Source organism: Sinohyriopsis cumingii, chromosome 10, assembly GCF_028554795.1.
Source record: "Sinohyriopsis cumingii isolate HCF-2022 chromosome 10, ASM2855479v2, whole genome shotgun sequence".
Taxonomy (NCBI): Eukaryota; Metazoa; Mollusca; class Bivalvia; order Unionida; family Unionidae; genus Sinohyriopsis; species Sinohyriopsis cumingii.
Genome location: NC_142970.1, coordinates 122,045,440 through 122,057,614, shown reverse-complemented (window position 1 = coordinate 122,057,614; position 12,175 = coordinate 122,045,440). Strand labels below are relative to the sequence as shown.

The following is a 12,175-nucleotide window of genomic DNA, read 5'->3' as shown; positions in this document are numbered from 1 at the left end:
ACCTCCCATCCAGATTATTTACGCCCACCAATAACCTTCCCATGAACAATATTCACACCTACCGCTAACTTCACCATGTACAATTTGCACATACCAGTAACCTCCCAATCTTCAATATTTACACCCATCACAAACCTCACCATGCACAGATTTACACCCGCCACTAACTCCCCATCTACTTTATCTACTCCTACCAAATAGATACACAGGTATGAACAAGTGATCGTGCAATCAGGAATTTTAACATACGTCTATGTACAAGTCCTTGGTACAATCAGAAATTTAAACATACGTCTATGTACAAGTCCTTAGTACAATCAGGAACTTAAACATACGTCTATATACAATTCCTTGGCATAATCAGGAACTTAAACACACGTCTATGTACAAGTCATTGGTCCAGTCAGAAACTTACAAACATATATTTGTACAATTCCCTGGTTCAATCATTGCAATCATCAACTTTTCTAAGATGACATAACAGCATCTCTAAGATTACAGGAAAATTAAATTGTATTCATATACGGATTAATTAATACGTTATAAATCTAAAAATGAGAATAAGGAAACGTATTCTTTTAAAATACGGATAAATAGTTAAAAATGAAAATACTTAATGTAAAACTGAGAAACAGAAGTTAGTGACTTGGCCAAGGAGAAATACCACCACAAAGTATCACTAATAATGTATTGTTTACAGATAATGTGTATTAAGATTAGAAAAGGTTTGCATCGTAAGGGTTTTATCTTTCTGGACTTTGCACTACTCTCTTTATCTCTGTCTGTCTGTATGTCTGCTTCTCGGAGAACTGATAAAAGCAAGTGCCTGATACCGAAACATAATAATTATGTGTACTTGTCAACTTCCGAGTCCTCAATTTGATTTATAGTAGTCATTGTTGGACTTATTGATTATGTAGGAAATTAACATGACTATCTTCTCTCTCTCTCTCAGAAATAAAAAACAACATAACACACCTGTGAATTTGACAATATCATAGCCTTGATTTTGTTATTCAGTAGTTGTCCCTGCACTTGATTAATAACATGGAAGACTAAATGCCCGTGTTCTTCTCTGTTTCTATCTGTCTGTCTCTGTCTGCCTGTCTGTCTGTCGGTCTCTCTCTCAGAGAAATTACAACAGCATGTGCGTGATGACAACACTTAACATTCCTGTGTATTTATCAATTTCGTAGTGTTCATTTTCCTTCTCAGTAGTTATTATTAATTAATGAATTATATGGGAGATTAATAAAATTATTACATTAATTAGTGAATTATACGGGAGATTAATAAAATTATTACATTAATTAATTAATTATATGGGAGATTAATAAAATTATTGCATTAATCAGTGAATTATATGGGAGATTAATAAAATTATTACATTAATTAGTGAATGATATGGGAGATTAATACAATTATTACATTAATTAGTGAATTATATGGGAGATTAATAAAATTATTACATTAATTAGTGAATTATATGGGAGATTAATAAAATTATTGCATTAATTAGTGAATTATACGGGAGATTAATAAAATTATTGCATTAATTAGTGAATTATACGGGAGATTAATAAAATTATTACATTAATTAGTGAATTATACGGGAGATTAATACAATTATTACATTAATTAGTGAATTATATGGGAGATTAATAAAATTATTACATTAATTAGTGAATTATATGGGAGATTAATAAAATTATTGCATTAATTAGTGAATTATATGGGAGATTAATAAAATTATTACATCAATTAGTGAATTATATGGGAGATTAATAAAATTATTGCATTAATTAGTGAATTATATGGGAGATTAATAAAATTATTACATTAATTAGTGAATTATACGGGAGATTAATAAAATTATTACATTAATTAATTAATTATATGGGAGATTAATACAATTATTACATTAATTAATTAATTATATGGGAGATTAATAAAATTATTACATTAATTAGTGAATTATACGGGAGATTAATAAAATTATTACATTAATTAATTAATTATATGGGAGATTAATACAATTATTACATTAATTAGTGAATTATATGGGAGATTAATAAAATTATTACATTAATTAGTGAATTATATGGGAGATTAATAAAATTATTGCATTAATTAGTGAATTATATGGGAGATTAATAAAATTATTACATTAATTAGTGAATTATACGGGAGATTAATAAAATTATTACGTTAATTAATTAATTATATGGGAGATTAACACAATTATTACATTAATTAGTGAATTATACGGGAGATTAATAAAATTATTACGTTAATTAATTAAATATATGGGAGATTAATAAAATTATTACATTAATTAATTAATTATATGGGAGATTAATAAAATTATTACATTAATTAATTATATGGGAGATTAATAAAATTATTACATTACTAATGTAAGATGAGCACGTTTTCCAATCTTTGGACATTTTCTCCTCAACTTCTTTAGGTAACAAATTTTACATGCAAACCTTTGGACCTTTTATTTTACAAACAAGATGATATTTTAGCCATAATATATAAAATAAATAGCAGTTACGTACAATGACACGACCAAAGCTTGAACCGTTATCCCTGTCTTTTGCAGTCCAGTCCTTACGTCAGCATTGTGTTAGACTGATAAATCACTTCACGTGGAGTCAGTAACACGGAACTAGTGACAACATGGCATCGGGAGGACAGAAGGGAATTGGCCACAATCTGGTTAATGTCGGGACTCTGACACTAGAAACCGGTAAGTGATAGATACGTTATATACAGAAATCCATTTGCTTTTAAATATTCGATCAATTCATTTACGTTTTTCTTTTTCCTTCCTTCTTTCATTTCAGCGAACTCAATAGGACAATTAATTGTGCCATTTATCTATAAAACCCAACCTCTGTTATATGAGGTGCCATTTGACACTTCTCCCTTTTCAGTGGTATCATAATTATCTTTTGTTACCTAATTATTGTATTATATAAATTAATCGACTTCAAGATATACTCTTTTACGATACCAAAAATTAACTTATGTCATATATTCAAATTTTCTATATCACAAGATGAAATTATTTTTTGATAACGTAACTCGAATATATGATCTTAAATTAATTTTATGATGGTATAAAAAGGATATATGATGTCATAGTTTAAATGTGTGATTTTATAAATTCATTAGCTTTATTTTCTATCAAATATTTATTTAAATATGGACAGCTGCAACTTAGATAACATCCTGTAATATAAATTGACCCAACCTCTAGTCTAATCCATTTAATCAGAACTAATATTAATTGATGACCAAAACATTTTTCCTTTAGATTTGCATGTTGATATGTGTCCATGCTATTACTTTGACCTGGATAGAAGTAAGAAAAAATAGTAATCGCTCCACGCCTCACCATCAACCATTTTCTGCCTCTGTCACTACAGACTGGTCACACATAATCTCGAGTCACTCAATCCCACATTTACATTTAACACGGACTGTCGTTTCTGAAATCTTATATGCAGCAAAGATCGGTTTAAAAATAGGCTACTGCAGATTTTCTAAAAGATTCATTTCCATCATGCAATTGCTATGACTTTGCTGGCCAAAATTTAGGCACCATGATTATATGTAGTCAGAAATGAAAGACAAATGATGTTCTTTCTTGCCGCCCCATCACCCATTCCATTTATTTGTAGTCCCATCACCGTTTCCCTTTATTTGTAGCCGCATCATACATTTCCTCTGCTTGTGTCTTGCATGGGAATTATGTGTATATTGGTATCAATGTCTGCTCATGTCACTCACTCACTCAATGTACTTTATGTAATGAAGTAGAGAAGGAACAATATTTTCCATAGAATATACCAAACACCGTTATCTCATTATGTGATGTCAAACTCAAACTTAATCATACACGCTGAAATGGATCGTTTTGGATTTACTTTGTTGGCATATGCTGCATTTCGGTAAGAAGTGGGTATAATGTGACCGCGTTCAGGTAGTCTTTTTAAGAGTTTGAAATTAAGATAACACACATTTTATTACTGCTTCAGGGCGAGACATAGCAATGCACGAAACACCGTCTACCGAAATTAGTTCACATACTTATTTGTTTTCGTTTTGTTCCTTACTTTCCCCTCCTAATGATTTCATTTTTCATTTGTTATTGTTGTTTCTTGTGAGACCTCAAAATCTAGTTGCGCTGTAGGTACATAGCAACTACACGCCCACTGAAATATTTTGGCCCCTCAAAGTGTGTATGTGTGTGTGTGTGTGTGTGTGTGTGCGTGTGTGTCTGTGCGTGTGCGCGTGTGTGTGTGTGTGTGTGTGATTTCGATTTTTAACATAACTTTAACACTTTTTCAGTCATGTGTCTGGCAGTTTATAGTGGTCAGTCACATTATCCTTACACCAAGCCGACCATTCCTAACATTAACCTCTTGATGCTAATCGAATAGTGAGGCAGCTATTAGCGGGGGCCCCGAGTGGCCGAGTGGTCTAAAGTGGTCTCCGTTACGGATCACTGCCATCTCACCTCTGTCTGCGTGGGTTCGAGTCTCGGATTCAGCCAATGTGGGTATGTGAGAAAGCTTGCCGGTAGCTTCTCGTGGGTCGGTGGTTCTTTCCGGGGTTTTCCCCGAGTTCTTCCTCAACCATTAATACTGGCCGCCTTATATAGCCTATCGTGTGCTGAAAAATGACGTTAAACCCTACAACAACAACAACAACAGCTGTTAGCAAATATTCTACAAGTCTTTGTTATGACTCAGCTGCGGGTTCGAACCCGTGACCTCCTGCATCCGAGACGACCGCTTGGACAACCGGAGAGCAAACATGTATCATCATGTCCCACCCAGTCACATTATCCTGACACCAGGCCCACTAGTCCTAGCACTAACCTCTTAATGCTAAGCGTCTAATGAGGCAGCTGTTAGTCCCACATTTATAAGTCTTTGGTATGACTCGGCCTGTGTTCGAACCCGCAACCTCCCTTATCATAGGCGGACTCTCTAACCACTAGGTCACCAGAGCGGTCTAGCCCAAAAATTTACTTTGGGAAACTGCTGATTTTCAGACAGTATTTTAGTCTGTTTATCCCAGCTGTGTATACCACGATGTGCATAAATTTGTCATCTAAAGGAAACGAGGCATTCTCTATTTACCATTGCTACCGACATTAAACTTGTTTATATCCTGTATATGCGAGTGTCTCTGTGTGTATATGTGTGTGTGTGTGTGTGTGTGTGTGAGAGAGAGAGAGAGAGAGAGAGAGAGAGAGAGAGAGAGGGAGAGAGACTGTTTATTGGTCAGTTTTGCTATCATAGGTCCAGATGCATAATCACATGCTATGGACAAAAAATCCGCTGAGATCCTTCTTTTCCACGCATATTCGTCATTTGAATGTCCAATTTTAATTGCAAGTTCGACGACCTGAAAGTCCCCTAAGTTTCTTGCCCCCAAAAGTGGCGATGAACAGAAGTAAGTGAAGGGAAATCGGAGAGGTACTGATCATACGATTGTTTGTATTGTCCTTCTTTCCGTCTCTCTGGTGGTCTATTTGTCTGAGAGTTTTATCAGCAGAGAGAGAGACAGACAGACAGAGAGATTAACTGAGGTGAAACTGAAGTACTTCCTGATCAACCGAAAAGGATTGAGTGATAAAGAGAGATGGAGGGAACTTCAGACATTTTAATATGTACAGTGTTTTGAATTAAAATCTTTACACGGTTTAAGAAGGAATCCACTTTCCACCCACCTCAAAACAGAGAATCAAATAGATTACAATATATGTACGATGCCTAGTCAATGAATTTACAGTACAGCCATTTGGTCTCGGAAGATTATTGTATCATTGTGTCATTTGTATCTTGTAACACTGTAGACAAATCCATTGAACGTGTACACATACCATTATGTTGACTGTCATTCTTGTCGGCTACTTGACTTAAGTTTAACTTCAAGGATGTAATCCAGCTCAATGTTTGTTGGAACAATGAGGGCCTGTGGGCAAATAATAGTGATAGGGAGATAATTATGAAATAACTTGTCAAGAAAATGGAATCCTGACGAGAGGAGGAGAAAATGGGAAGGGGGATGGGAGGGAGAGCTTCGGCTGGCTACCCACTAGGGGTGCGATACTGTCATTGCGCAGGCCAGAGCCTCCAACTCATCCCCCGACCCAGACACGACTCCCACCCAACCTTAAGATCCAATTCCAAATTTTAAAATTTCAACTGGTTTTAAATCCTAAATTTAATATAAATTAAATAGAAACCCCAACATAATATAAATTACATAAAATTAAATTGTAAAATTTTTAATAATCTGGTAAACATTGAAAATTTCAAAAATTCTGTACGAAATTTAACCCTGTTTAAAAAATTTTAAACTTTAAATTTTATTTATTAATTTTGTTTTCTTCTTCAAAATTAAACCTATAAAGATAATTTTTTAAAATTACTAAATTACAACAAGGTTTATATAGGAATCCTAACTTATTGTAACTTTCAAATACCATTTGAACTTTCTAAAGAATCCTATGACGCTACACATTGGAAAATTCCAAAATATTATTACCTGAAAAACGAAACTACAGGGAATCCACAGGGAATCTATATGGGGAAAGTACAAGACGATGACATCATGGGGCTATGTCACAGGGCGCTACGCGAAGTGGACAGGCCTATGAAAGAGTCTTGGAAAAACACCTCATATAGAACATAAACAGACCAAACACAAACACAAATAAAACAGTAGAACCCCACCCACTGACTCTTCTCTTTTTCTCCAACCATACAGCTCCCGCACTGAATGGTTGACCAACCTACGATTGTAGTGATTAAACAACTTTTGGAATGTTCTAAAGAATAGTTTAAATAATCAAAGGAGGCCTAACTCGATTCGGGAGAAATACAAGGAACAAAGAAGTGTGGACCTTGAATCGAGCACAGCCTACATGTTTCCTTCTTTAGCACGTATTGAGATGAACGACACATATTACCACTCGAATAAAACAATATAATTTTTTTTCTTCTTCTTGATAATCTAATATATCACAACGTTCCGATCGCCAAATTTCTAAATTGAAAATAAATTAACGGAAAATAACATAAAATATATTGTAATGGATTTTAAATCAAAAGAATTGAAATAAAACTGGGGAAAAAATTGATTTATACTTGCTGTCTCAAACATAAAGAAAATATAGCAGACACACAATATAGCACTAATACACATAAAAAACAGACTTAGGAGACCTCTAGCAAAGGTCACAAAAATTAAAAGGGAAGGGACTTTGAGCAAGTTGAATAAAACCAGGCTCGGACGAACAACCCTTTAGACAACAATAGGGAAAAATAAATACCCCATCAAAAACTCAAATTAAAAATTTTGATACAAAATTCTTTATAAATAGAACATAAAATTTATATGAGGAGGAGCAGCAGAGAGACTGAGCCCACCAACTATTCGTTCCAACAGAACCCTCTATCGAGAACACTTTTGATAGAAGATCTTATTTCACAAAAGAAAACCCTCTATTCAGAAAACTATGATAAATAAGCCTTCTCTGCTGACTAGAAGAGTTATTTCATGAAAAATAACTATAAAAATACTTTTTGACTCGGGGGGGGGGTAGACGGAACACTTGGTGGCTCAGTCTCTCTGCTGCTAAAAATGTAAATATTCTAGGATTTCTGTTGTGAATTAAAAATTTAAGTTAACAATAATGGCCAACATTGGAGAAGCACATTCTGCTAGACTAGCTCGAGAGCGACTAGAAGCAATAAAAAAATTTCTTCCTGTGAGAGATTCTATAAGACGAAAATTACAAGCGCGGCAGCAAGCACAAGTTGAATTTGCAACAGGTGCAGAAGAATTATTTAAACCCGTTACAACAGCTACTGAAAAAGCTGCGGTGGTCACCAAAAAAGCTTTATTGGGAGATCCAGATGATATAACAAAACCGGGTATTCTTCCAGTGCTACAACAAACCGCCACGCAGGCTGAAAAGATTGCTAGGAGAACTAAACAAACAAAAAAGATTTTACGAGAGCTTCCAACTGATATAGCTGCGGTAATACCGCCCAAAGAAGAAGAAGAAGAAGAAGCTGCTTCAGAAGTAGTACCAGAAACAGCTTCAGCTAAGGCTAAGGCTAAGGTTGATTTGGTTGATAAATTTATAACGGGTGCTGTTGATGGTTTAAAAAAAATGCCAGAAAATCAGTTAGATCCAATGGCTTATGTGCTTTTTACTAAGCGAGATAAATTTTTAAAACCCGAGCACGTGAAGAAAATGGGTCGTGAAGAATGGTATAAGGGTATATTTCGTGGGTATTATGATATTCCTCAGGTTAGACAAGACAATCCTAAATGGGCTGATTTTATTGGCGGTATTAACAATTACCTTGCGAGAACTGTTCAACAACAAGAAAAACAAGAGCAAGATATTCTCGTGGATCTTGGACTTATTGATCCTCCTAAAAGTTTAACACCATTAAAAACACAATCAACTAAAAAAACACCCGGCAAAGGTTTGGGGGGTGATTTTATTTCCTGCCCTGATAATATCATCAATGATGTATCACGGCTAGAAGTCCTCATCGGAGGAAGACGTGCCGGAAATAACTCACCAGAAATAATTAATGAAGCAGCTGATATCTGTCAGCGATTATTTCGCGGCGGCATCATGGATACTCACATCTATCGAGAACTTATTGATGAACTTGTCGACAGCGATTAGAGAAATAACAATTAAATAAAATGATAGTACACAATTCTCATCGTAGACCAGTCATGGTCAGGGTGGTAAATTCACGAGTACCCGTATACAGGATGACTTATGGAAACGGATTAGGCGATGTTGTTCAGGGTTTATTTGCGAGGATGGCACCTAAAGCAATACCGATCGCAAAACAATTATCGATGAAAGCCATTGATGTTATTAAAGATAAAGCTACTGGCGCTGTTGGTAGCGCTGCCGGTAAAGCATTCATGGCAATCAAGGACAGACTAGCACGACTGATACGTAGAAAACCTCCGCCGGTAAAATTACCAGCCACCGCAGACATGCCAGCAAATGTCGGCAAAGTAATAAATGAAGCCGCAAATCAAAAACTAGCGGCGCTGATAAATCCTGAACAAATGAATACAAGTTTTGTGGCGGGAAGTGGTCTTCGTTTTAGACGATAACTTCTATAATAAAATGTTTAAAAGGGAATCCGACCCAGCATTCGACATAGACGAACCGGTTCTTAAAAATGAATCAGTGCGTGATTATCAGTATTATTCTTATGACGCACGAGAACCAAATAAACGAGGACGAATTGAACTTCAGGTTCAGAATACCAGTAGATATTTCCTGCCCGCTGAAGCATTTATTGAAGTAGAAGGTGAAATTAAAAAATTAGATAACACAGACTACGGGGATGCGTTTAAAATCGGTTTTGTCAATAACGGAATTATGGCCTTGTTTAGTAGCGCCATATATATGATTGATGGAAAAAATATCGAATCGATTCAGAATGATGTTGATGTTGCTACAACAATAATTGGTCTAGCAAGATATTCTGATGATTATACAAGATCAGCTGGTCCATCAATGATGTTTGTCAAGGATAATTCTAATCATCCTGAACCAAATTCTATAATTATAGGTAATGTGAGAAATGCAGCTGGTGATAATACGACACCTGCAGTAACAGGGTCAAATCCAAATTACAATTTAGGTTTTAGTACGCGTAAATTAATGTTAAGGGGAGATAGTAGAAAATTTTCTTATGCGATTCCGCTGTCGCATATCTTTGGATTTTGCCGAGATGTCAGAAAGGTAATTTTCGGAGCAAAACACGCGGTCGTGCTTATTAAAAAAAATGACGATAATGATGCGCTATGGCGAGAAGCTGGTGCTGGTGCTGGTGATACTGGTAAAGTATTAATAACAAAACTATCACTGTGGATGCCGGTAATGTCTCCTGCAATTGCCGAAGATCAGCGACTGCTTTCTTTTATGGATCAAGGTGGTAAAACGCTGCTATCGTGGCTTACAACAACCACAGATAGTATTCAAAGTGCCATCAATGGTTTATTTACATGGCATATAGCATCACAGCAGGGGGTTTCCGCGCCGCGACATATTTTCATTGCTCTTCAAAATACTGCACGAGTAAATTTTCAAACACGTTCGCATATGATATTTGATAAACTTGGTATCACTGACGTTTCTCTGAGAATAAACGGACATCAGGAACCATCCGAGAACATAATGCTAAATTTTGCTAACAATAATGTTGCACGTGCATATCAACGATTGACGAAATATCTAGCGCGTGATCTAAATATCGACACTGGTTTGAAAATATCACAGTTGGATTTTATATCTCATTATCCAATCTATTACTTCTCGTTAGAGCATCTTGATTTAACCAGACAGTCTGTCGTTGATATTCACTTTCGGGCTATCGTGAATAGAGACGTAGGAGCTATAGCTAATTACAGAGCCGTCGCGGTTATACTTTCCGATAAAACAATGTTGCTTGAAGGTGCTGGCGGCCGAATGATACTCGTTGATGCACCAGTAGAAAACCTATAGGTTTTCCGAAAATATGTAACAATTAGATCAATCTCATATTAAATAAAATGTCATACAGTCATGTTAATGTCACACTGACTCCTGATCAGGTGAAGAAATTACAATCGAAGAACGCGAGCACATGTGGGACAACAATAACACTAAAACACGATCAGCTAGCGGGTGGTCCAAACAAACTGTCATTAACTAAAACCCAACTAAAACATTTCAATAAAGCAGCGCAGGCAACGACTGGAGTTCGACTTGATCTCTCTCCAGCCGCGGTCAAAGATATGGTTAAAACCGGCTGTATGTTTCCTCTTCTCGCCGCGATACCAGCACTGATAGCCGCTGCTGCTCCCGCAGTCGCAAAAGCCGCCGCGTTAGAGGCTGTTGGAACCGCTGCAGGAATGGCACTAAAGAAAGCCACAGGGCGAGGATACAAAAAAAGGGGACTCACGGATCAGGGCTAAGACTCCCAGGAACTCCGCCATCATGGTACCCAAAAAGGTTTTAAGTGTTTTTACACCGATGTCAAATTTTGATTTGCTTGATGCTGTTAAACAATTAAATATAAAAAAATGTCAGAGGTGTCTGTATGAGAGATCAATTACCAGCACGACCGAATAATCCAGAAACAGGAGTTATTAATCTTGATAACAGCGATGGTCCAGGAACTCACTGGGTTGCTTACGCGATCGATCCACGTGGAATTATCTATTTTGGTTCGTACGGGCTAGCACCGCCAGTTGAATTCCTCAGATACACAAAAAACATCCCCGCGTCAGGTAAGGTTTGGTACTCAACGTTACCAACACAAACACTAACCGATCCTCCGATATGTGGCCGTGAAGTATTAAATGTTCTTGATGCGATCTCGAAATCAGCGAATTCTCCTCACAAAGTCCTGCATGAATACACGTTGAAATCACAGATGTGATTTCCAAATTTAAACAACCCCATAACTAATAATGGTTGATATTTACGGAAGATCAAGCAGAACAAAGGAAGAAAAAAAAGATATCGATTTATCAAAGTATGCGACCAAAGATGAAATTGATAATCTTTTGACGTTAACCGGAATAGACCCAGATGTGGTTGTAATTTTTCAAGATCGACATGGCAAGCTAAAGACCAGTAACATTAAGTGGAATGACATAATTCGCAGGGTTATTGGAGCTACCACGGACAACATCGTTGTATTCACTGACAGCGGCAGAATCAGAGATTCGTCGATATCAATTGCAACTCTCCGAACGGATATAAAAAAACTTGCACTAGCCCGTGTAGCGAAGACCGGTGATACAATGACAGGTGAACTCAGCATGAACGGTAACAAAATAACCGTTTTAAGAGATCCAACATCCCCGGAAGATGCCGCAAATAAACAATATGTAGACGCAAGCACTAGCGCCATTGACAGTAAACTAACCACGTTGCGGGTAGAGTATGATGTTCACGTGGGCGCGTTTACAAGACTTCGAAGAAACTTTGCAAAAGCTGATGAGTCCATTGATACGTTTTTTGGGACTCCTCCAATCATCGACATTAAACTTTTTGAAATCAAAGAAAAACTTACTGGTAACGCCAGCGAAGTCAACAAGATTAATA

At 36.3% G+C, this 12,175-nt stretch overlaps 1 protein-coding gene and 1 long non-coding RNA gene across 2 annotated transcripts in view; both read left to right on the top strand.

Moving 5' to 3' along the window:
- Positions 1-12,175, top strand: part of LOC149791125 (uncharacterized) — a 422,332-nt gene that overhangs the window by 265,194 nt on the left and 144,963 nt on the right. The gene's annotated exons all lie outside the window — the stretch shown is intronic.
- LOC149791126 (uncharacterized) overlaps positions 1-12,175 on the top strand; it is a 69,486-nt gene that overhangs the window by 17,689 nt on the left and 39,622 nt on the right. Inside the window, exon 2 of the mRNA XM_089973048.1 lies at positions 2,609-2,755. Coding sequence (XP_089829174.1) covers positions 2,686-2,755 — 70 coding nt within the window. The 5' untranslated portion in view covers positions 2,609-2,685. The remainder of the gene's footprint in view (positions 1-2,608; positions 2,756-12,175) is intronic.